Source organism: Megalops cyprinoides, chromosome 19 (assembly GCF_013368585.1).
Source record: "Megalops cyprinoides isolate fMegCyp1 chromosome 19, fMegCyp1.pri, whole genome shotgun sequence".
NCBI classification, from domain to species: domain Eukaryota; kingdom Metazoa; phylum Chordata; class Actinopteri; order Elopiformes; family Megalopidae; genus Megalops; species Megalops cyprinoides.
Genome location: NC_050601.1, coordinates 5,331,869 through 5,357,816, shown reverse-complemented (window position 1 = coordinate 5,357,816; position 25,948 = coordinate 5,331,869). Strand labels below are relative to the sequence as shown.

Here is a 25,948-nt window from a genome sequence, read left to right as displayed (position 1 = left end):
TCTCTGATCCACTTGCGTCAAATTGGATAATCTGTAGCTGAAGCCATGGAAACAGAGACTACATAACTGGGACTACGGAAGGGAAGACAGTGGCTGAAGGGAGAGGTATCTGACAGGACCTTTCAGTACGTAAATTCTGGTGCCAAAACTTCTCTAAATGCTCACCATTGATGATCTCAGAAAATGTCTACTTCTTTAAGAAGCATTGCTATCAGAGCAGACCCATGTGCACAAGGCACTGAATGTCTGTAGATGTCAGGCCCATAAATTATGTGGCACTATCAATCTTTAGCACCTCATCCGAGAAGTTCTGTTAATATCTGTATTTTAGATGTTAACATCTAGTCATTGCAATTCACGAGTCAGCATGGGAATCATTAAAACTATTTGTTTTTGTTGTGTGACCAACTGTCTGTCTGTGATGATTATCACATTCCAGTCTCACAGCCCATGCCCAATGATGGATACTAAAATGTAACGGCAGTCTTCAGTATCATTGTCATTAGTATCATTATTATCCAATGAGACCAATGAGAAATTACCAATGCTGTCCATAACAGATGGCTAGTTATATTTATACTGTGATGACGTGACTAGTAATATTGCAGTAAGTAAATAGTATATAATAATGTTAAGTGTAGCCCCCCTGACAAGCGAATCGCCACAAACTGCAATAAATAAAATTAAAAACAAAATTAAATATTAACAAGGACCCTCTTTGATTCCATCCACCAATTATTTATTTATTTTGTGCAACAAAAGCAGATAAATACATTTGCATCAAACGTGTTTTTTTTTTTAATTTTGTTCAAATGGACATGGAATGATAACAGAATTAAAAAAATAATAATAATAAAACAATACCTAATAAATTCGAAGTAGGTTTATTTCTGATCATTTGCAACGTGCATGCATGCGGCTCTGAGTCTATTGCTGGGTGTGAGTAAATGTAACAGTTTTACACAAACCTAGCTGTATGTTGAGCTACCTACAGTACAAAAGAGACAATGTACGGTGTGAGAAATAAATGACTTAACTTATATGGGTCTTCTACCATGTGACGTGCAGTTCATGCCTAGACATATGACTCTTAGAGCTTCGCCGCTGGTTTGATCTTCCTGAGCAAACATTTTAATACGAACAACTATCCTGTGCTGCATTTAACTCATCACAGCGGCAATTAGTTCGTTTTTAAAGTGAACACGAGGGGAGCCTTGCCCGATAAATTGAGAGGAATACCTTCCTCCGCTTAGAGGAGGCACAGATCTCAGCGAGTACGAGTTGAAACCTGCTGTTGCATTGATTCGCCAGCGTGTGGCAGCAGGTAGCCAGCCCTCCCCTCCTCGGATCTGCGCGAGTATCGCCGCGGCGTTTATGCGTGTGTGCGAGCGAAAGGAGAAACGAGAGTGGATGAGTGTGTCGCACGCTGTCTCTGCCCTCAGTCGAAGATGGCGGTGTCCGTGTTCCCCGGCGTGCGGCTCCTCTCGATCGGAGACGCGAACGGAGAGATACAGAGACATTCGGAGCAGCAGCCCCTACGGCTGGAGGTGAAGACCACGCAAGACGCGGCCCTGATCAGCCTCACCAACAGTGAGTTGTTGCGCTGTTTTTTTCTTTCTCCGACCAGGTTGGAGCTCCTGAGTTTGGCTGAGACCTCTTCACTTCGTCCCGCTGCTCCTCAGCGCGTTGGTGCAAAGCGCACACCTAGATAACACAATTAGCCAGATCTAAGTGGTATTTCCCCACAACAGACATCCTATTCATTATTTAATAGTTGCTTTATTGAGACTTACGCAATCACTACACAGCCAGTAACCCCAGAATGGGTTAAGAAGTGCGACTATGTGGTCCGGAAACCGAAGACGTTGATTATTTGGTTGTGTGTCAACGTTCTTGACCACGTTTTATTCGCTCGTTTCTCTTGTACCGACTGGATGGCTGACGTTAGTTAAATATTGTTGGATAAATAGCCAATATTAACTAATAGTGTAGCTAAGTCAATTTTAAGTTTGACTGGTGGCTAACTGGCAAAACCACTCAACGTTGCATTGCTAAATTGATGTTAAAACCAATATAAGCCATGTGAAGGCAAACCGGTGGACGCGCCAACTAGCCATTCAGCTAACGCTATCTAGTAGTGTGGTTCTCGTGTGAAGTTAATCTGTGCTAGTTAGCCATTTTGTTATGTCGCAGTAATAAACAAAAGTCAAGCATACGCATTCAAAGGACACCCTGAGCCAACTATAGTCGATAGATAGCTGGTTAGTTAAAGTGAGTGATGCAGTTGGTTTTAGCCCGTTTCTAGACAAGTGTCGCCGGTTAGCCAGCTGTCTAACTTAAAGTTGCGAGCTAACACTTCTTAGTAATTTGCGCGTTTAATATTGATCCCAAGACCCCCGTCACTAACCACGCGTTAGATCTAGCTAGTTAAGACACTGATAGCGTTGCGCACATTCATAGCTAAGCTAGCTGAGTGAGTGATTAGCGTCGTGGGACTGCGTTCTGAGCAGCTGCGTTAACTGCTGCTAGCCAGATGAATATGTTACATGTGTGGGTCAGAAGTATCGATGGCAGTAGCAGTACATGTTATATTCCCTCCGATTTCGTGGTCAGTGGGGAACAATGGTAAGATGCCCCCCCCTCCCGCGCCCCCTCGCTCTTTGGGTCGCCCGCGCGCTCACTAGTTACGGCTTTTGTTGGACGCGAATGACGCATTGATGTTCTAGATGTGAAAGGAAAGGGCCTTTCGGTTCTTTGAGTCTGCCGCCGACATGCGGATACGAAACCCTTTGGATTTGGGGAAACAAAGTCACTGGCCGGGGTGTTTTTTTTTTTTTTTTTCTCTGTAATGTGTGGCAAAGTGAAGTTTTCCAGTGCGTCAGATCCAGCGGTGTGATCGTAGGCCCTCTGTTAAGCCTCGGCTCTTGATCATCTTGTTCAGTTAATATTGCTATACCATCACTTTAAATACAGCATAGGCAGTTAGCTAGAAACCTCGCAACGGCGATTACAGACGGCCCCTTTAGCAGTCTTAAGTTTTTTTTTTTTTTTTTTTACACAGTCCTTAGTCTCTGGACCGGTGTGGATGAGTGTGTTTATAACACAATAAAATCGCAAATGCTTCATGACACGGCCACGGTGCTTTATTGAAATGTGTGGTGATGGCGCCTGCGGATTAAAACCAAGCAAGGAAAAAAAATAATGTGGATAGCTTTATATAATATTTGGGCTATGCTGTTATGAAACTTCTGGCATGATCTTTTTTTAATGTATGATAGGTGTGCCTCTCCAGATTGACCCCAGATTTGACAAGGCAAACACAACTGGTTTGCTAGCATTCTTGCAGGCGAGATGGTCCCGTGTGCTTTTGAAAGCACAGTTCACACGTTTTTTGAAAGTGTTGTAGTGAGCACACATGTGGCTGACTAGTTGTTTCTCTTGGCTGGTAAGTGCAAAGTAGGGGTTCTTGTGTCTCTCTGTGGGAGGGAAAAATAGGATATTAGAATATTATTAGATTAATCTCCTTGCATAAATTCTTTTCTTTCTTACCAAAGAATTGAGGCTGTTCACATCTGGCGGGCAGGGTTGGAGTGCCTGCCGTTTCTCAGCTCTCAAACCTGTGTTAAGTTTGGTGGAGCTGAACCCCATAGAAACTGGCAATTTTATTTGGTGGTCTAAACTGTCGCTGTGTCGGCAACAACACGTCCGTTTGTGTGACCTGTGGTGCTTCTGTGTCTCTTGCTCCTGAGAGTAGGAAGGGGACGAAACCCCTTGCTTTTTAAATATTTTGAAAGCGTGCGCACCCATGCGCAGCAGAGTGGTCGGACTCCCCGAACCTCTCGCTTTCCCTTTTCTTCATCATTTATTTACTCTGTTTCACTGAGGCTCCTGAGCACAGTGGACCTTGTGTTATTCGAGTTTCCTAAACCAGGTTATGCAAATGTACATGAGGCTAATCTGACTGGCGGCACACTGGTCCAAATCCGGGAGGAACGGGTGCAGGGCAAATAAAGGAAGAGCTTTAGTTGTGAATTGGAAAAAGGCGTAACCCCTTGGAAAACTGTGGCACCCGCTCTTTTATTGCCTGTTAAATAAAATGGACAAACCTGTCGCCTTCGGTTGTGTGTGAGAAACCTTCCTTGTCACTTGTGATACGGTTGGAATGGAAGCGTTTGGAAAAGTTCCAGAATTATTTCAAGATACGACAGCTCTGTCCCAGAGTGTCTTCTGCATGGGTTTATGGCCACTGTCTAGTGTGTAAGTCTTATTGGTTTGTGTGTGAGAGAGAGTCAGAGAAGGAGAGAGAGTAGGCGAGCAGTGCTTTTTTTTGGGGGGGGGGGGGGGTTTGTAACAGTGTGTGATTGCTGCATGTGGACACTGATGTCCCCATGTCTTGTTGCCATCCTTCCCCAAAGCAGAGGAGATATGTGTGTTCAAGTGCTCCATATCCCGGGACACAGAGTGCAGCCGCGTGGGGAAGCAGTCCTTCATCATCACCCTGGGCTGCAACAGCGTCCTGCTGCAGTTCTCCTCTCCCACAGGTAAACGCAGAGCTCTCCTCTCTCTCTCTCTCTCTCTCTCTCTCTCTCTCTCTCTCTCTCTCTCTCTCTCTCTCTCTCTCTCTCTCTCTCTCTCTCTCTCTCTCTCTCTCTCTCTCTCTCTCTCTCTCTCTCTCTCTCTCTCTCTTCTTCCTCCTCCTCGACCAGGTGTCCATCACCTGCCCCCACCCTCCGTCAGCGTGTGGTTCTCTCTCCTCCTGTTCCCTTGCTTTTGCCCTCTTCTATGTGTAGGCCTGCATTGCTCTGTCTGTCCTTAGTATTGTGGGCCTGTCCCTGTCTGTGCCTTTCTCTGTGTGTTTGTGCAGCACTGAACTCTGCTCTGGCTCTCACCTTCTCTCCTTTTCCTCTCCCTCCCCCCATTCACACCACCCTCCCGCCTGACTAAAGTCACACTCTGTGGTGGTTCGTCCCCCTTTCACGGCCTGTTCGTTTCTGTTCTGAAGTCTGACTGCGCTCAGCTCCTGTTTGAATGTGGTCCTTCTCTCCACATTGCATTACATTGTTGTCATGTAGCAGACCCCAAAGTCCAACAGCAGTGCCTCAGCGGGGAATCAAACCCGCAACCATTCGGTTACCAGCCCTGCTCCTTACCACTGTGCTACCGTCAACCCCCCCCCGTCACACTGCCTTAATGTGCGTCCCCCACCAGATTTCACCTCTTTCTACAATATCCTGAAGAACTGCCGGGGGCACAGCACGGAGCAGTCGGCGTTCAGCGAGAGAACGGAGGAGTCGTCCGCCGTGCAGTATTTCCAGGTGACTGACGCCGCCAGTGGGCTGCTGTGCTAGCATGTATCAAGCGCGCTGATACCAGGCTCGTATTTCACACACACACGCACAGTAATATGACACACGTCTCACATTGAGACACCAGGTGCATATCACGCACATTCTATAATGCTAGATACATAAAACACATAAACACACGTTGCATTACATTGTTGTCATTTAGCTCTTATCCGGAGTGACTTACAGTTTTATCCAGTTGTAAAGCTGGATATTTACTGAGGCAGTTTTGGGTTAGGTACCTTGTCCAAGGGTGCAACAGCAGTGTCCCAGCGGGGAATCACACCAGCGGCTTCTTTGGTTACGAGCCCTTACTATTACACAACACTGCCTCCTCCACTAAAATCACTTTCCTATCCCTGAGAATTAGGTAGAGAATTACATTACTGTCATTTAGCAGATGCTCTTGTCCAGAGTGGCTTACATAGGTTACAATTTTCCATGTTAGTCATTTACAGCTGGATATTTACTGAGGTAATTCTGGGTTGCCCCAGGATTCAACAGCAGAGTCCCAGTGGGGACTCTAACCAACAGCCTTTCGGTTACCAGCCCTGATCTTTACCGCTATGCTGCACTGCTGCCCTGGCATCACTGCATGCGCACGCACGCACGCACGCACGCACGCACACACACACACCACTGTATATGCTTTACAAAAATGCCACACATACACTCCACAAAAAGGCAGACGCTCAACTCACGCTGACCAGATGCACCACACAAAGTCTGACCATCTGACACACGGGAAAAACCAGTGTATAAGCAACATGTTGGCAATACAGACTGACCCAGTGGACGTGTGGATTACGAGGACACTAATTAATGCAGTGATACTCATACGTCCTGATATGACCCCCTTTCACATCAAGCAGCATCAAAGAAGCTGGCAGTTTACCAGCATTTAAGGCTGGCTTCAGCCTCTTGTCTCTGTCACCTCTGAAATATTGGCACTTAGCTGGTGTGGTACCTCTCACATTGCATTAGGCAAAGTTGCTTGTAAGTAGATATGACATTTTGCGCTCAATGCCTTATTAGGTTTCAAAGTGGAGGGCATTAATGTTGACACATTTTTTTCCTCTGTTGATCCAAGTGTACCTTGCAATTCATGTGCTACAACAGCAGGAGCTGAAGTTATGCGTGCAGGAAGTGCTAAGATGCATTGGGATATGGTTAACCAGAAGGCGTTGGTGTTATCAAGCTTAGGCCTGTCGAAGTGGGAAGCAGCTTTTGTATGTAGTGCAAAGTGTACCTTCAGTTATACAAACAGGAAGTATTGGTAGCTAAGGAAGTATGGCAAGATTTTTGACTGTTGTGAATGGCTTATCTGACCGGCATTTGTGTTACATTCATAGCATATATGTTATGTAAAAATGCTGGTAGTTCGCTAGCGTTCACACTGGAAGCTCGTAGTAGAAGGAGAGGCTCTCCACCAAGCCAGCTTGTTGCTAGCAGTTTGACAGGTGAAGCCCTTTCACACTAAGGTGAAGGCAGCTCATGTAGTGTGGAAACACTGGCTGTAAGATGCTACAGGCTACAGTGTGATGGGTTTTACATTATTATATTCACTTTGTCATTTAGCAGATGCTCTTATCCAGAGCAACTTACGTGGGTTACAATTTTACATGTTACCAAGTTACACCTGACATTTACTGGGGCATTTCTGGGGTAAGTACTCTGCCCAAGGGCATAGTGGCAGTGTCCCAGCAGGGAATCGACCCAGCAACCTTTCCGCTACGAGCCCTGCACCTTACCACTGTGCTGAACCGTTGCACCTTTTTAAATACAAGCATACATATCAAAGTGTGGGACATCCTGAGACTGACGCACAGATTGGTCAAATAGCCGATTCTGCGGTCACAGACATTGGCTGAAGAAGTTTCCTGCCTGACTGATACTCGATCGCTCCAACCCTTGATCGCTGATCTCATGCCCATTTTTCCATTTCAGTTCTATGGCTACCTCTCCCAGCAGCAGAACATGATGCAGGACTACGTTCGGACAGGAACCTATCAGCGGGCGATTCTTCAGAACCACACTGACTTCAAGGACAAGGTACCGGTCGAGGCCTGGCCCTGGAGGGTTCTCTGGCTTCTCCCTCTCAACCCTCTCATGCTCACGCTTGCTTTGTCTTGTGCCCCCTGCGTGTTACATACACCTCACTCACTCACTGTCACTCTCTTTGATCGCTCTGTTGTCTTGCTCTCTCCCTCCCCCCTCTCTTCTCTCTCCCTCTTTCCCCTCTCCATCCCTCTCTCTGTCTCTCTCAGGTGGTGTTGGACGTAGGATGTGGCTCTGGGATACTCTCGTTCTTTGCTGCTCAGGCCGGAGCTAGGAAAGTTTACGCTGTGGAGGCCAGCACCATGGCCCAGCATGCCGAGGTGAGCACGCTCAGATTACACACACACACACAGAGGCACACAGAAACACACCCACACTTTCAAGCGCATATGCCGGACAGAAACCCACACACACTGTAGCCTTAAGTTCGGCCACATAAGCACATACACACTCAAATGCCCACACACACATTCGTAGGCTGTAAGCTACTGTACAGAGACCTGAACACCCCTTAGCTTTAAGCGCTCACTCACCCACACGCTCCGTCTCTCTAAGCTGTCCACCCTCTCCCCGCCAGGTGTTGGTGAACAGTAACGGGCTGACGGACCGGGTGGTGGTCATCCCGGGGAAGGTGGAGGAGGTGTCTCTACCTGAGCAGGTGGACATCATCATCTCAGAGCCCATGGGCTACATGCTGTTCAACGAGCGCATGCTGGAGAGCTACCTGCACGCCAAGAAGTTCCTGAAGCCCCACGGTAAGCAGCCTCCCAGCATGCACCTGGTTGCTGTGTCCAGCCAGTAAGGCACAGCCACTGCTGTGAAGCTGAGCCCTGGGGACAGGGCTGACTGTGTCATACAGCGATTAACATGAATTTCATCCACCATTGTGCTACCAGACAAGCTGTTGTTGGATATGTTAGAATTACATGCAAATCCACTTGGCTCCCGATTCTGAAGCAGAGCCATGTTTCTATATCGGGTTTAAAATGGCACATGCTTTGGAGGTAAATTCAGAGTTGTTACCAAAATAAACATTCTTTCAATCAGGACAACATACTAACACTCTCATCTCTGCAATCTAGGAAACCTGTTCCCCACCATAGGAGATGTCCACTTGGCCCCCTTCACAGACGAGCAGCTGTACATGGAACAGTTCACCAAGGCCAACTTCTGGTGAGTTTGAGATGGACGGAGACGTGGAGGAAATGGAACCGGGGTAGCAGAGGCGTGCAGGAAGCAGGGCGAGGGTAGGAAAGGGACACAGGAAGTAGACCTGGGCCAGGCCTCAGACACAGGAAGTAAAGTGTAGCCAAGGAATCTTTAATGTGTGTATAAAGAGAAATGTGTCCCAGGCAGTGTGACACTTGAATGGCACTTGTTAAATCTGTCGCTGGCCTCTTTGCAAAATAAAAGGAAAGCCGTTTTAATGCAGCACTGGCGAATGAGTTTCTGCATTGAACACTGTAGAGAAATAAGCATGAACCTCTAAATCGAGCAAAGGGTCTTCCTCTGTCCTCCTCTTCCTCTCCCAGGTATCAGCCCTCCTTCCACGGGGTGGATCTCTCCGCTCTGCGCGGTGCTGCAGTGGACGAGTACTTCCGTCAGCCCATTGTGGTGAGGAGGCGGGGGCGCCGTGTGTGTGTGTGTGTGTCTGTGTGTGTCTGTGTGTGGCTGTGTGTGGCTGTGTGTCTGTGTCCATGTGCTCCATGAACATATGTTTACATGTATACATGCAGTGGAGGCTTACCCACTAGATGTAAGTGCATTATGTATATGTGAAGACACTTTTGTGCTTGTCCAGCACAAGTTGGCATGAAGTATCATTTCAGCTGAGAGGCCACTAGCATTTCTGTTTCACTCCGTTTCTGAACAAAGGGATGAAATCGCTTTTTTGTCACTCCTGAGTATTAATGCACAGGCATAATAATCCAGTAACAGAGAAAGCAACCATGGAACCACTCTGTAAATGAAGTCCAAAATGCTATGGTGGATCGCCAGCAGATGGCGCCAGTCCCCAAACTCACTCCAGTCTCGCCTTCACCTGGTCCTGTTTACCAGGACCAGATTGAGAACAAGTACTATGGACCCTGGAGGTCCCCCAGTGCCAATGAGGTGTCCAGGTCTACACTGTACCTGAGTCAGTGTTACTCCACTGGGAGAGAAAGATGCAGGTGTCGTCTGGCTCTGGGTGCTGCTGTTGTAGTGTCTGCCCTGTGCCTGGTGGTGGCAGCACTGTGCCTGTCTGAGCGTGGACTGTATCCACTTGTAGTGTGGCAGCCCTAGACCGGAGGCGCACAATTCATACTCTAATTCACGGAAATGTCTATAACATGAGTTAAGAAAAGGAAGAGTAAATCTTATCTGTGTTGTAATATGCACCCTGCCGTTTCTTCCTCTTCCCTCCTCCATCCTTATTTCTTCCTGTCTTCCACTCCCTCACACTGTCTGTGCCCGCCTCCTCCTCTCTGCTCCCTTTCTCAGGACACCTTTGATATCCGGATCCTAATGGCCAAGTCTGTGAAACACACAGTCAACTTCCTGGAGGCCAAAGAAGAGGATTTGTACAGGTTTGTGTCTGACCTCAGGCACTCATGCCTTCTAGAAGGATCCCACACAGTACAGCCATGTGTTGTACAGTCATGCGCCACTTAACATCCGTTCGCGTATACGTCCATAGTCCCATAAGGTTATAATAAAGTGAAAAAAGATCCCGATCGCAGAACGGGACGTAGCGGACGTAACCGGACATAGTGAAGGCAACGCTTCCCGCACACAACGTGTGTATCTCATGTCTCATGGAAATAAAGCGATTGCGTTGCCAGGCATATAATGGTACAGCACATAGTATACCATATACTGTATGTAGCGTGATGTTCGCACAATGTCCAAATCGCATAACGTCCTGTTTCACAGAACGTATCGTGGACGTTAAGCGACACATGGCTGTATTTAAATCTGCACTCAACTTCAGATGGTGATATCAGTAACGGCATCATGGCAACCCTGTGCTTACCACAGGCCATTACTGCAGTGATTAAAATGAACTAGTGAATTAAAAACTGTCCACAACAGACAGGTCATTATTTGGTTTTTGAGATTGCTTACTCTTTACGTGGAGTAGTAGTCTTTGTTATTAACATAAATGAAGAGAGTTTTTTCTTTATTATCCATATACATCAAGAAAAGCATTTCCTTATATGTTTTCTAAAATAATAGAATTGACTAGTTTACTTACCAAAACCCAGTGAATGCAGAGCTCTTTTCAGTGAGGCATTATTCACACAAAGAGCTGCAGTGTTTGTGTATGTGTGTGGTGGGGGGGCATTAATGGTGTTAATAACAGCTGATCCCTTGTTAGTTTCACAAGCACTTAAAAGCTTTGAGCTGGAATTTCCAATGAAAACAGGGCCGTGGAACAGAATGAAAACACAAAATATACGACCTACCCCAAAATCCAACACGTCCTGTTCAGTTCGGGTACCGTAATGCAGCTGGATTGGGTGTTCCTTTCTCTGCACAATCCCAGCCGCTGCCCTTTTCTCATTTCCACTGTGATTTTAAGGCTTTGTGGGGAAATTCCTCTCTGAATGCCAGAGTTGCTTGCACTTAACATACACGCCTGCCTGTGAGGTATTTGATAATTAAGAAATGTAATGGCTTCTGTTGGATGTGCATCTAAATTAAGTGCCTTGACATTTGTACTTATTATATAACTTTTGCTTTTTTACTTTTCTTCTCTCTCTCCCCCTCTTTGTCTCTTCCTTGTACTTGCTCGCTCTCTCTCTTTCCCGTACTCCTCCCTCCTGTCTCCATCTCTCTCTCCCTCTCTTCCTCACAGGATAGAGATCCCATTCAAGTTCCACATGATCCACTCCGGACTGGTGCATGGCCTGGCCTTCTGGTTTGATGTGGCCTTCATCGGCTCAGTGTGAGTCCACACGTGCAAACTTTCAACCAATCGGTGTGCGATTCTCATGACTGCCGGGTCATTTACCTCAAGCTCCGCCTCCATTAATTACAGGGTTCTAGAACAGGCTCTAGAACTCTGGCCATCAGAGGTCGCTAGGATTCCATTTCCTGCTACAGCAGGGCTTTAGGAGCCCTGGACCTTTTAGAATCTGTCTTATTTGGTTGAGCGGGTTTCACCTTCTGCTTTTTGTGCGGGAAAAGCTGGCAATAATAGACAGCCTTATCTGAGCTGCTGGAGCATGGCGTTCCAAGAAAAAGATGCCTTATGAAAACCACGAAATGTGTGGCCTTCCAGGGATATAGATAAGCCTGTCGAGCTCTCTGGACCACGACCGTCCATGATTCAGCGCGGTCTCTATTAAACCCGCTGGACCGTGCTCCTCTGCCCGCGGAGGTGAGGGAGACTGGTCGTGCAGCATAATGGCTGTGTCTGTTTTAGTGGCAGGTAGTTACCGCTTCAGAGGTTTCAAGCAATTTTAGGTTTCAAGCAAGCGGATTTCCACCTGGAACTCCGAGTGGGTGACTTGTCAGAATGGTGACTTGGAAACTGCTGAGGCATAGCAAAAACTCACTGACAGTGGAGCTCCGGGCCGGAATGAACCATGCAGGCTTTCTGTCTGAAATATGAGCAGTCACAGATGTGGAGAAAGAATTGTTCAAATACACCAAGTATGGAATAGTGTGGTAGGTCATTTCACACTTTCTGTGTAATTAAGCAAGCAGAGACCTTAGCACAGAGAGAGGAGGAGTTGTGTGCGTTACGGACAGACAGCGGTTGATTTCCAGGGATGTTCACGTAGAACCTTTGGTCCCGTCATGCTTTGCGGGATGTGAGCTAGCACTTGAGCTGCAGCGAACAGCATTTTTCAAACATGTTACAGGTGATTTCACTCACATGTCTGTGTATACCATGAGTCCTGTTCATTTATAGATCCTGACCTGGAACTCTCCTTTTAAAAGTAGCTTTTTGCTCCTGGTTCTCTGCTGCCCTCTACAGGATGACTGTGTGGCTGTCCACGGCCCCGACAGAGCCCCTCACCCACTGGTACCAGGTGCGCTGCCTGCTGCAGTCCCCTCTCTTCACCAAGGCAGGGGACACGCTGTCCGGCACCGCCCTGCTCATCGCCAACAAGAGGTATGTGTCACCTCATGAAGGTGAGGTCTGTGTGGTGTGTTTGTGTGTGTTTGTGTGTGTCTGTGTGTGTCTGTGTGTGTCTGTGTGTGTCTGTGTGTGCCTGTGTGTGCCTGTGTGTGTCTGTGTTTGTGTGTGTGTGTGTCTGTGTTTGTGTGTGTGTGTGTGTGTGTGTGTGTGTCAGCCTCACCCATGCCAACCCCTCTTCTCCTGCACTTGCAGGCAGAGCTACGACATCAGTATCGTGGCCCAAGTTGACCAGACAGGCTCCAAGTCCACCAATCTTCTGGATCTGAAGAACCCCTTTTTCAGGTGGGCTGGTACATTCCGTCGAGCTGCCTGGCTTGAGGTTTGGGCTGTCCCATTCAGGGAGGGGAGGGGTGGTAGAGAGCAGCGGGGCTCTCTGTTCCCCCTCCTCCTCTGACGTTGCGTGTTGTGTGTTTTCGCAGGTACACGGGCACCTCCCCTGCACCTCCCCCTGGCTCACACTACACCTCCCCCTCAGAGTCCATGTGGAACACGGGGGGGGCTTACAACATGAACCAGGGCATGGCTGTGTCAGGTATACAGCAGCTCACACGCACACATGCACACTCACACATAGGCATACAGCACCAGCTCCAGTGCACTGCGCACGCACACGCAGGCGCACGCGGCAGATTCCCACTCACGCCTCACGAGTACTCTCATGGAAGGCACACACACTCACAGACAGACAGTGAGAATGCAGTCACGGAGGGAGACACAGATACCAGAATGTGTGTCACACTGCAGCCTGAGTCCGCAGTGTGCTGCGTTGACCAGATAGCTGGTCACATTCATCACGCATCTTATTTGTGGCCCTACTGCTTGTCTGTTGCCATCTGCCACGTGTGTATTATGATTAATGGTTTCTCTCCTTCCCCCTCTGCTCTCATCCTCATCTTCCTCCACCATCTTTCTTCATCCTCTGTCCTCTGTCCTCTGTCTCTGGCTTTTACTTCCCATCTCTCTCTCTGCCTCCCCCCTCTCTCCTCCTGTCTTTCCCTCCCTGCTACTCCCTCTTTCTCTCTCTCTCTCTCTCTCTCTCTCTCTCTCTCTCTCTCTCTCTCTCTCTCTCTCTCTCTCTCTCTCTCTCTCTCTCTCTCTCTCTCTCTCAGGGATGCCTGCAGCCTATGACCTCAGCACAGTCATCGGCAGCAGCTCCTCAGCGTCCCACAACAACCTCATCCCCCTCGGTAAGCGCAGACAGGCAGACACATTGACACAGAACATCACGCTACCTCATTTACAGATGCAGTATCAGAGCAAAGGTGGACATGGCTACCAGGTGTCAACTGATACCCAAACACGCTCAGGCACAAAGTCTGAACCACTCTATACATACTGTTAGTGACCAGTATACATTTACACAATGATGGGAAGCAGCCACTTCACAAGTGGATAAGTGTCGTTGTAAATACAGCCACCAGCAGCTCTAATGCCAATTGCCTGACCAGCTCCATTGGCTACATGTTTTCTGCTGTGACATTGTGATTTTGCTTGCTTTAAAGCAAGAGCTCTGAGAAACACTAACCTGAGGAATGTTGCCGGGTTGCACAGCCAACCTTATTGAGGCCATGCCCACTTAGTACCTCCAACCACTGGGGCTCCTTCTCTGAAACTTTCTATACTGTCAGGGAAACTTGCATAGATTTATATATATGTAAAATAACTACGGATGGATGTGAATAGTGACCAGTTTTTTTTTTTTTTTTTTTTTAATATGGGGCATTTGTAAGTGTGTGTGTGTGTGTGTGTGTGTGTGTGTGTGTGTGTGTGTGCAGATCATGTCTGTTCACTAGGATTTTGTTGTGTGGTTGTGAGATTGACCCCCTCCCTCTCTCCCCCTTTCAGTGAACACAGGGATCGTGAACCACACTCCCTCCAGAATTGGCTCCATCATGAGTACGGGAATAGTCCAGGGTGAGTCTCAAACCGCAGCTAGACCCTGGTCTTTAGCCTGGCTTGGGGGAGTCTGTGACTTCAGTTTCTGTGGCCTGGATGCCTCCAGCCTGGGCCCTATGCTCTGCTCCCAAGCCAGGTTGTGAGGCTGATTTGTGAGGGTCCTTGGCTTACATTACATTACATTAATTAGCTGATGTTCTTGTTCAGAGCGACTTCCAGCACAATAGAACATAAGTGCATCCATTCGATTTGAATGAGCAACAGTGTCAGACCAGGCTAACAACACTCCCAGACCAGTGAGTCTGAGCATAACATTATTCAAGTCTAACCTAAGTTAACTGACTAGACGAGGGAAGCCATGTATACTGCCATACATCAGTCATTAGATCACAGAAACCAAAACATGTCACAGTACTACACATAAAATAGGCAGCAGAATTTGATATTGTGGAAATTCATGATGTTTGTCATGAAGAGCTATTCAGCATGTTTCACTCTAATGTTTTTGCCATGTCATGTTCAAATATTAGTTATATCAGATTTAAATTATGCACGTGGCATTGGGAGGGGGAGCTGAAATAAGTAGTTTGAAGTGAATTAAAATCGTGTCTGTCTCTCCACAGGAGCTACGACCGGCCAATCAGGACAGAGCAGCAGTAGCACCCACTATCCCGTAAACAGCCAGTTCACAATGGGGGGGCCCGCCATCTCTATGGCGTCTCCCATGGCCGTCCCCAGCCACACCATGCACTATGGGAGTTAAGACCCTTTGACCCTGCAGGTTGCAGCTCCCAGCTGACCCCAGCCAAAACAAGCAAACCAAAACCAGAACTGCTGTTTCTGCCCAACGCCTTCCTGTGCTCCTGTCTCTCTCTCTCTCTCTCTGCCTCACTGCTTTTCCTCTCTTACCTCACCTGTCCACACACCCACCCACGCCTCTTGCAACTTTGCTGTGTCACTCTCGCGACGGCCACTAGGTGGCGCCGCTTCTCTGTCAGTGAGTTGAAGGGCACAAACTCAGACTTTGGCTTATGGGCGTGTGCTCTTTTTGACCGGCCTGTTTCAGCTATGTAGTTTTTAATGCTTTACACACACACACACACACACACACGTGCACGCACACACATATACTAGATGCACCAAAATGAACTTGACGCGCTGCACAGCTGGACAGAAGGAAGTGTTGGCTCCTGTTGTTGGAATATGACCCCCATGCCTTTGCTGCTGCTCCTCCAGCCCATCCTTTGTCCCCAGGCCTGGTCTTGTTGCTCCAGATGTTTCTCCAAGGCTTTCAGCAGCTTCAGACTCTTCCACCACTGCCTCCGGGGGGTGCATATCAAAGCATATCATCGTCCTTTTTTTCCATATCTGGATTTACGACTCGAAAGACTCGAGCAGCAAGGACATTAGTACAGTGCCGCAGTCTTTTAACAGTTTGCAGTTTTGTTTGTTTTGTCATGCCAAGTTTAGAGTTAAAAGCTGCCAGTAGTATCCTGAGTTTTGAAGATGCATCTCGCCAGCATGTTTGTCATTTTAGTATGCACAGGTGTGACTGAGCTGGTGCTCGCTGGACAGTATCTCTGAACTGTGTTTGAACATCTATGCCGTCCCCTACCCACCCCCCACCACCACCACCACCACCACCACCACAGGAACTGACTGACTGACAGACGGAACAGTCAGCCAGTGGGCTCTGATGATGTCATAGAGAAGTGGGGCTCTAGCCAATCAGGATTTGCGGCATGCCGTGCTCTCTGCGAGGTGGGCGGAGACCCCATGCTGCGGCTCGGACAGTGAGAACTCACGGACACTACTGTGGATTGGGAGCAGGAGAGACCTTTGGATCGGCAGTATCGTTGTTTACATCCCCTACCCGCCTTGCCTGTTTACGTGCGTTTGAGATTGTGAGACTGGTGTGTTGACCCCGGGCGGGGGGAGAGGGGCAGTAAGATCACATCGTCCCCCTCCCCTCACCAGCCTAGAGTCCAGAGATCTGCCCCTGCTCTTCCCTCCCAAAACGGGCAGTGTTATTGCGCCCAGTTATGGACAGACTCTGAAACAGACCTATGCGTTGCTTCCAGTCACACATTTGGACTCAATACTCATTTTGATCAAGCAACTTTTAAAAGAAAAAAAAATGTCTCAGTTAGTTTGTAGAAGTAAAATTTTGTCTTTATTTTTTTCTTTCACAAAAAAGAAACCCAAAAAACAAGCCAAAAAAAGGAACAAATTAAATGTTGGTGGAGAATTTCCTCAACCCCGGTGCCTTGCATTGACCCCTTGCATCAAGTACTCCATTGCATTCTGGGTCTCAAAAATGTCATCTTCTGCAGCTGCGCAAACACTGACGCATGCCCACGCACACACACACACGCCCTTTTGAAAAGAGCTTACCGTGATGACTAAAACGTCCATCACAGATCTGTGAATGAATCTACATTATGACAGTTTTAATACAGCAAACCCTTTGCACGCTGACAACTCTTCAGTGTTGCCTTGTCAAGACTGGGATTAGTGACTGGGGTGCTGGTTTCACATGTGAAAGCTGGCTTTATTTTATAAGGACAGGCAGTAATTCACAGGACCAGATACATCCAAACTGAAACAAGGCCATACAGAGGCATAGCCACCTCACAGTCTGGGGGGGATTTTGACTGAACAGGCTTTGTTTTATTCCTGGATTAGGCATTAGTCTCTGGCACTCAGGGAACTGTGCTGACGTACTGGCCTTGAGAGGGCTCTATCTTAGATCAGAGGGCTGTGGGTGCAGCCCGCTGGAGTCCTACCAAGAGTGTTAAGAATGGCGCTATTACAGCAGCAGAGTGAGCCCTCTCACTGGCGTTCTGGATCTATGATGACCCGAGGGGAGCTTGTCGGCCTGGTTTGCACCATGGGTTCAGGGATAGACAGGGATGGCCTCGAGCTCAGACACAGTTTTCATGAACCCCCAAGACCAAATCATGTAATTGTTTTTCCATAGAAAGTGGGAGTATACATTTCCGGTCTGCTTCCTTATGGACTTAGCAAGCCCATAGCCAGTGAGCAAATCTGTGATCTGTGCCCGTTTTTCCCCCTTCAGTATTTGGCTTGTTACTATGAATCAGTCATCTCTCTAGAACATTGGGCCAGTGTCATAACAGAAAATGCCTCTTCTCCCTCCAGACAGGTAAATATTCAAATGACCCATCAAAGTCAATCCAAACACAAAGTTCCATTCTCCATTTATTCTCGGAAACAAATCAAAACCAATCTGTGATGGACACAAACATGACACAAAACATGAGCAGCGGACAGCTACCGGATTAGCAGCGAGGTATGTCAGTAGATGAGAAGGTTGTCCTATGAAGTCACTGTTTGTGAAAATGGCCCATGCTGGATTGGGTATCCTTTCCCCATCCTGCCATGTCCATCTATTCTGCAGCAAAAAACTGCTGCCTTTAACTCAGGGTACACATCAGTGATGTCACAATGCATGGCCTATGTCAGAACTCAGTCATCAGAGCTCACTTGTGACTTAGCGGCTTTCGCAACTCCGGCGTGGTTTCACACTCCTCCATTTCTGGACTTCTCCAAAGGGCACTGTCTGTGAAACCACCAGACGGAGTCTCACTGGGATATCTGATAGCTGAACTCTGCTCGCAAGGAATCATGATACCCCAGAAGGGCTTCGCTAAACTAAAGATTCATTTAGGGCTGGGGTTCCCAAACTTGAAGCCAAGGACCTACTTCATGGGTGAATTCGCTTTTTGTGACCCTCCTCACACAAAAAAATATATCGTAACATATAAAATATGGTTTGAAGCATATCTGAATATAACTGCATGTACACTAGCTAGTGCATTGTTTTGTCTGATTAGTGCCAATGTCTGGAGGTGTATGAGACAGCATGTGCTTATTCAAAAACATCTCGTGACCTACCAGGGTCCTGACATAGTTTGGGAACTGATGATATCAGGGAATGCCAAGCAGCCTAGACTCAAACAAAAGAAAATAATAGCCATTGGACAAGTAAATAAATAAGACAGTGACATTCACATTTAATAAATCATACTTACAGGTAACATACTTCATGTAAACATTAGGAGAGAAAAGAGTTACTCAAATGAGACGCTGTTGGTATAGGCCCTATAGAGATATCTAGACTGGAGTTGTGTTTTGCAACCCTTAAGTTGTTACTACATCAAACCTCAGTCATCCGTATGTACATTATGCACTTAATATTTTTTTTTTAAGTCCTTCAGTGTTACCAGAATATACATCTGATTTATTGCAATATACAATATAGCTCTGTGAAGCCCCAAATCCCATCGCCACGCCCCCAACACCCTGAAATTTCTCCTGCTGTCGTGGTCAGTGTGACTTGACTGCGCTGGTCAGTGCGGCTGTGTGGTTGGAGGAGGAGGGGGCCAGGGAAGGGGAGGGTGACTCTGTGTGCACGGCCGTCTGGAAGAAGTACATCTGGGAGAGAGAGGGTACTGCAGTTAGGCTAAAATAGTGCACAAGCAATGGTATCATTTTCAGTCTTTGTGTAAAAGGGCTATTTTTGAAGGTTTCCTTCTGCCCTAGAGCATTTCAGTATGGAAGCAGCCGTACCATCTGGTAGACTTTTCTTGTCAAAGTACAGAAGCTAAGTGGGGTTAGCACTGGGAGAGCTTGTGGGAGAGCCAGTGTTCTCTCTGGACCAAGATTAAAAACGAATATCATAATGTGGTGATCGGGACACTGCTGTGTTTGGTGGACGCTGCTTTTTGAAAGACATGTTGCAATGGGATCCTGTCACCCCGTGTTCATTACAGATCCCATCAGTCTTTATCGTCTGGGATGTCCTGTGGTCCTGGCTGAATTCCCAATCTGGCCACCTGGTCACCCCACAGTTTAACTGGCTAGTCCGTCTCCATCTTTGCTCATATCTGGATGAGGTCTCCATTGAAAGGTTTGCATCACCCTGGGGGGGGGGGGGGGGGGGGTTCACCTTGGCAGTAGTTTATGCGAGTCACATTCACTTCCCTCACTGTGCAGTACTGAGGTCCATGAAAGGGGTTATTTGAATATACAGTATTTCATTACTGGCTTATTAAGCGGGGGTTCACAGATTTCTGAAAACCGTTCCTTCCAGCAGGTCTGATTTTTACATGTTTAGGTTTGATAACAGTGTTGACAAGAAAGTTTTAAGGTACCTGACAAAAGAGGAAACCACAATCAGAGGAGCCAAACTAGGCTACTACAGGCTGTGCCTTACCTTGCAGCCAATAGCGAGCAGAGCGTGCAGCACAACGATGGTCGTCACGGTGGCAAAGGCAGTTAGCTTGGTGTCGTCACGGACGGCTGGCCAGAAGGTGAGGACCAGCAGCGAGCCAGAGATCACCATGGCAACCAGGATCAACAGCCACTGGAGCCAATCAAAGGGGATGATCCACAGCACCTGTGGGGTAGCGGGGAAGAATGGGCCACCTGTTTTGTGACGGAGCTGAGAGCAGGGGGGGATGACCACATCCCGGGGGGGGGGGGGGGGGGGGGGGGTTGTGGCTTACACTCACCGAAGTGGGGATGTAGATGAAGAGCGAGTATCCGTAGACGCACACTGTCTCCAGGAAGGAGTATCCCCCAGTCTGCCTCTCTGCCCCCTGCCGCCACGTCAGAAACCCCCACACACCCAGGGGCACCAGCCATGCGTACAGGAACACAACCACCGCTGCGATTGTCACTGAGACCCAAAGACAGACAGGGAATGTGTCATCCTAGCGCATATGCAGAGGCTGCTCAAGATATTTTTCTAATAGTGGGTGAATTATACTGAGCTCAGCAGCAGTGTGGCGTAGTGGTAAGGACCAGGGCTTGTAACCAAAAGGTTGTTGGTTCAAATCCCCACTGGAGCACTGTCGTACTCTTGGGCAATGTACTTAACCCACAGTTACTGCAAAAAATATCCAGCTGTATTAGTGGATAAAACTGTAACATGATGGGATCTGGACAAGAGTGTCTGCTAGATGTAATTTAATGTAATTTTGCCCATTTCATTTGGATGGATACACTACTGTTCTCTTTGGGCTGGAAGTCACTTTGGACTAGAGCACATACTAAATGAATGAAATGTAATGAGTCACCTGCCACAGACTGAGGGATAAGGGGGTGAGACAGTCCCTTCACAGAGTGACAGGATAAAGAGTGGATTCAGAGGTTCCTCCCTCACCCCTGTGGAACTGTGGCCGGTAGTGGTAGTGTGGGTCGCCCATCTTGCTCAGGAAGGTAGACAGGTTCCCGCTGATGGCTACAGAGAAGACCAGTGTGGCGCAGATCCAGAAGGGCCCTGGAAGGGAGGGGAAGGAGACTATAATCCATGAAGGACAGCCAAAATCAGGTAGGATACTCAGCTATCACCCCGGGTGTACAAGTGCAGGGGTAAACTGGTTGGTTCATACCCCACAACTACTCCAAAAAAACCCAATTCCACAAATATGTCACATGGTTGGTAAGATGAATAACACAGAGCCAAAAACATGGGTGTCAGCAGGCTCTGAGAGACTGAGGCTTCCCAAACCCTAAAACGAATAGAGTTATAATGTGTTATCAGTGACTCACTCATCATCACTCACTTAATCATACTATTTGCCACGGAGAGCAGCGTCTCGATTTGTTCACACACATCAGTTTGTTCAATGCATAGTAGCTGGGAGTGGTACAAACAGTTCTATGAAGTGGCATACTGCAAAATTGCATGCTTGTCCCTCAATGCGACCGGTTTGGCGCGTGAATGCATAAGAATTACTGAGTTTCACTTCCTTACCGTACAAGTCGGGGTTATTTCGAATGTGGTGCTTGACAAAGTTTCGCCCTGGCAGAGGCATCACTGACCCTTTGATCCTGTCCAGAACCTGCATCACATGACACATGATCAACCAATCAGACACCCTGCACAATGACAACCTCCACAAACAGGAACGTAGCAGTCAGCAAGTGCGGAATGTTCAAATGCTGAGTGGTCTAGATGTTCGACTGTGTACATCACAGGCAATGCCTGTGTTGCCGAAGCTAAATTTGATCCCATCCCTTGAACCAGCACCACACAAATCTTCACAAGAGACACAACTAGCTCACACTGATTGTGCGTAGCCCTTATACCAGGGCACCCTTGGTTCAGCTGTGTGTGTGTGTGAGATGTTATACACAGTACCTGCATTGTATCCACATTGAAGAATGATTGGTAATACTCAAAGGTCCAGAAACCACTGGTTTGTTTCTCCTTTCCCAACAGCTACAAGCAACACAAACACCAGGGATTTATGCATTAATCAAAACAATGTGTTCTGGTGCTAAGACAGTAAGCATAACTTCTGGGTACCATTCCCAGCTGTAGATTTCTAAGAGCTTTATCATTACTGAAGTGAACAGTGTCTTCCAAAAGATGAAGAAGACGGCAAGGAAAACCCTACAATATACTAAACTACACCGTGTCATATATGTGGAGCTAGAATCAGAGGACCACTATAGTATACCATCAATGACAGAAGGTGAAAGAGTCATGAACAGAGACCAACAAAAAAACAGGGATGCTAACAATAAATAAAACAATCATTCTCAGATGAAGATGGGTGAAATGAGCCCACCCCCCCCTCACAAACCTCTGAATTCTCCTCTTGGCCTTCATCGTCCTCTGACAGGTCCAGTTTGACGTCCCCCTGAGCTGGGGCTGTACTAGGGCTGGATACGCTGAGGGTTGTGGCTCCGGGGTCGGCAGAGAGCAGGTCTGTTGCCTCCTCAAACTCTACAGGAGGAGATGAGGTGTAACAAAGGACAGCACAGAGAGGGAGGTACAGGGAACACAAAGAGGGACAGTGATCAGGAACATGGCAGGATCAGAAATGACAGAGTAATGTATACATTAAATTGCTGAACTGGGAGACACTGAAACATAACCTGCATTGTGCACCCATGCTAACAGTATGTATTCTTGTAAAAAAAAAAAAAAAAAAAAAGGCAAACTACTTGTATCCGTGTATTACATCAACTTACAGTATTTCAATGATCTTGAAGTAGCCACCCACCTTGGAACTTTAGGTCATCTGGAGTCGCCATGGCCACACTGGATAAACGGCCCCTGACGCTAGTAGTTGCGCATACAGTGATTGTACACAAGGAAACGGATAAATATAATATGCAATTATTATTACAGTTCACTACTTCGATTTCAACTGGAATCTGATAATTCACTGCTGGAACTGTCTTTGGTGACTACTGACTTCAACTGGCCTGACATACATGAAGTAAGCTATTACAACTAGGTGTTATCTAGCCCATAAAGTATCGTAATGGCGTGCTTGTCAGTTTGTAGTTCCCCTGTATGAAGCTAGCTACATAATTACCGGTTGGCAGTGATTCACAACGAAAACATTAGCAAAGTAAGATTACGTTAGCAGAGGGGAACCCAGACTAACAAATAGTCTAGAAACAGTATGTATAGCGTTATAATCTGTATGTGGTCGTGATGTAAAAGCTTCACAAACATCTCGGGAAATTAGGGGTGAAACAAAATGGCAGTACAATTAAGTACAATTCAGCGTGTCAGCTGACGGTAACGATTAATGAGGCCAGCTGTGACACAGCTGGAACGGAGACGACGGTCTACGTACACAGTAAGATACGGTAGCTAGCAAGCCTCCTCGCTTGCTAGTTGCCCAGCGGAAGTTCTCCGGACAGCGCTGATGTTCTTCTGCGGTTCCACCTGGAGACTCTCGCTCACCTTGCCCCGGCTGATCGCTGTCTCAGCAGACTGAATTAGTTAGGAAGTGACTAGGAAGTGTAATTTATCAAAACTCGCTACTGCAGAACTCTACCTCCTGTATCCGCAGTGAGGTAGTCAGCACTTATACTGCACAGGTTGGCTAGCTGGTTGGCAGTATCGCTGCCTTTTCGCTGTCTATTATAACAAAATATCGAAATTATCCTAACTTGAATAGCTAGTTTCTAGTACTGTTAGCCCTCTGCGTTGAGATGCAGGGTGACAGTTAAATTCAACATCCATATCTTGCTCCACGTCACCTTTGCCAGCCAGCAGCTTCTGTGTCAGCTTCAGGAGACGCTCGTAATTATCATGTGACCGTAGTACAGCCGGGGTATAGCTACCTAGTGTTGGAGCAACGTGTTTAGTTGTTCTCGTAACAGCTGGTTAGACAGTTAAATAATTAATCAGCTTATTTTAATTTCTACATTTTTTTATTTTTGAATAGTTTCAATAAACTGGTAAACTGTCAGCAGGTAATACTCTACTGATGTAATTATGACCGATTTATTTACGAATGTTACGTGTAAATGGAACGAATGTTCAAATTCATTTTCCCTGTCGGAACAAAAATATTAAAACCGTTCCACGAGTAGTTACATTTTGGCTCTAACATTACATTTCGTCAATGCATATGATGGGCGAATCCAACTGCTTTCTATCATTCATTTTGAACCAGAATGGCCGCATTTTTTCCTTCCGGGTTTTCTTTCCGTTTCAAGCTGAATTTCCGTTATGTTGGGGAGTGTCGTACGGCGAACATGGCTGCTCGGTGTGTGCTGAGAAGGTGGTGCTCTACCGCTGCGCAAAGCAAGGGCACCCGGTGGGAGAGGTTGCAAAACAAACGAATCGGTGAGGCGAAGTTAACAATATCTACGTAGCTAGTTGTATATTTCTCAACAACAGTGTTTTTCAGTGTGTCTGTTTAAATTCCTGCCAAGTAGCCTACTGTAGCCGGCAACTACGAGTTTATCTACAAGGTGCCGGACGCTAAAATGGAAAGGTTCATTCATTTTCCTCGCCAGCTAAACATAAGTTTTATCCGCGGAACTAACATATTGATGTACTAGTGTACTGTCAATGGTTTACTTGATGAACACGTTTTCTAGCCAAAAGCCAAGCTAACTTCTAATGTGCTAGCTAGCTTACTATGTAGCTCCTTACCTGTCACAAGAATAATGTTTGCGAACCGGTTTATGTAGCTAATGTTTGTGGAAGTTATTGACGGAGAATGACTATATTTTGGGGAAGAAAGCCTTCTACAGTGTCCGATTTCCTCTACATTTTAGTGTTGACGCACAAGTTGAAGTAGCTATACAAGGAGGAGAGCTGCGATGTTAGTGATGCTTCGTGAACCTCGTAATGAATAGAGTCGCCACGTGCTGTCAGTCAGTGACTTGTTTGAAGGAGCCAAAAGGCTTCACCAAAAAGCTATTGATCGGGTTAAACTGGTGAGTCACGGAAAACGCGTGATAGCTCCACGCATCTGGGGTTCCTGAAGCCTCACTCTCTAACACACACAGTCATGAAGGTTTTGTCTTTGCCTGTACCGTGTCCATATAAGCTTCAACAGTATCTTTCTCGTCTCGCAATCAGTTGTGTGGTGTCGCAGCTTGCTCGGCGATTACAAAGAAGCGTGCCGTGAGGTGGTGGTCGGCTCATGGGAGCGCCCGTTCAAAGCCTCCGCCTACATCGGACTCCTGGGAGGGCTTTGGGCCTGTTACTACACCAACCCCGACGACACCTCCTTCGAGACCTCCCTCCTGGAGGCCGCCAATCAGCTGGGGCTGCTGTCTCCGTGGATACGCAACGGGACGTCGGACGGCCACGTCCAGAGCCTGGTGCGGCTCAGGAATGAGGGGAGGCTGCGGTACGCCAGCCTGGGCGTGGCGTCGCTGGCGTACCGCGCGGACTACGACCCCGCGGTCACCCTGTACGAGGCCCGCTGCTCCTTCCTGTCCGTGCCCTGGAGGGAGCTGCCCGACCGCGTGCTGGACGTGGGCTTCGCCGGGCGCTGGTGGGTCCTGGACGCCAAGATGAAGGACTACGACGTGAACGAGGAGGAGTTCCAGCGCCTGCCCCCCGCGCTGGCCGCCACGGCGCCCCCCTCCGCCCAGGAGACAGAGAAGAACGAGAGGCTACACGAGGAGTCGTGGAAGCCGCTGATCATGAGTCAGGAGGTCATTGACCAGGCGGAGAGTGAGAGCGCAGGGCAGGACACACAGACACAGACAGATGTACAGACAGAGACAAAAGGCACCGTCGTGACAGAGTGATGGACATACAGCCATACACACACACACACTCAAGCCTGTCTCTGGAGAACATTAGTGGGGAGTTCTGTGTGAGAGAGACAGCACCTGTCATCATGTCTGCCCCCTCAGCTCAGAACATCTCTATTTTTTCAGCACAAAACTCTGGACTAAAGCCTTGCTTTAGTAGGTCTCTGATCTGCTTTGACAATGATTGTCTCTAGGGGTTCACCAGCTACTGAGACACACTTTGTACTGTGGCTGAGACATTGCTGTTAACAGTCCTGAATTAGATATAAAATATAAAGTGCATAAATATGTGTGTGTGTCTATATATATATACACACACACACACACACAAGAGTGAGAGAAGGAAACCTTGCTGTTTTACTGATGGAACTTGAAAAAATGTCTTCATTGTACCTGACTGTATTTGTATACCAGCCTGCCAGGCTGGTGACGTCTCCAATGCAGTGTGTGATCGTAATTA

General features: G+C 47.5%; 3 protein-coding genes across 4 annotated transcripts; 2 read left to right on the top strand and 1 right to left on the bottom strand.

The window, feature by feature from the left end:
- The first annotated feature begins 1,340 nt into the window (after positions 1-1,340).
- On the top strand, positions 1,341-16,605 carry carm1 (coactivator-associated arginine methyltransferase 1). Of its 2 annotated transcripts, none has more exons than XM_036552482.1 (16): positions 1,341-1,590; positions 4,419-4,541; positions 5,209-5,315; positions 7,293-7,397; positions 7,613-7,723; positions 7,981-8,158; positions 8,486-8,576; positions 8,936-9,017; positions 9,885-9,970; positions 11,242-11,331; positions 12,370-12,507; positions 12,727-12,816; positions 12,954-13,066; positions 13,644-13,721; positions 14,380-14,448; positions 15,054-16,605. In XM_036552482.1, the coding sequence occupies exons 1-16, from the start codon at positions 1,449-1,451 to the stop codon at positions 15,191-15,193; spliced, it is 1,743 nt and encodes a 580-aa protein (XP_036408375.1). In that variant the 5' UTR covers positions 1,341-1,448; the 3' UTR covers positions 15,194-16,605. The 2 variants fall into 2 exon arrangements, with proteins under 2 accessions (XP_036408375.1, XP_036408374.1); XM_036552481.1 differs by having other exon boundaries at positions 4,416-4,541.
- Positions 16,606-17,663: 1,058 nt separating this feature from the next.
- Positions 17,664-23,503, bottom strand: yipf2 (Yip1 domain family, member 2). Its single transcript, XM_036552865.1, has 9 exons — positions 23,058-23,503; positions 22,473-22,531; positions 22,050-22,192; positions 21,602-21,682; positions 21,215-21,302; positions 20,621-20,737; positions 19,968-20,134; positions 19,670-19,852; positions 17,664-18,888 (listed from the first exon to the last, which is right to left on the bottom strand). Exons 2-9 carry the CDS (start codon positions 22,501-22,503, stop codon positions 18,781-18,783), a joined length of 918 nt encoding a protein of 305 aa, XP_036408758.1. The 5' UTR covers positions 22,504-22,531; positions 23,058-23,503; the 3' UTR covers positions 17,664-18,780.
- A 462-nt stretch (positions 23,504-23,965) lies between these two features.
- Positions 23,966-25,948, top strand: timm29 (translocase of inner mitochondrial membrane 29). Its single transcript, XM_036553425.1, has 2 exons — positions 23,966-24,058; positions 24,803-25,948. Exons 1-2 carry the CDS (start codon positions 23,968-23,970, stop codon positions 25,480-25,482), a joined length of 771 nt encoding a protein of 256 aa, XP_036409318.1. The 5' UTR covers positions 23,966-23,967; the 3' UTR covers positions 25,483-25,948.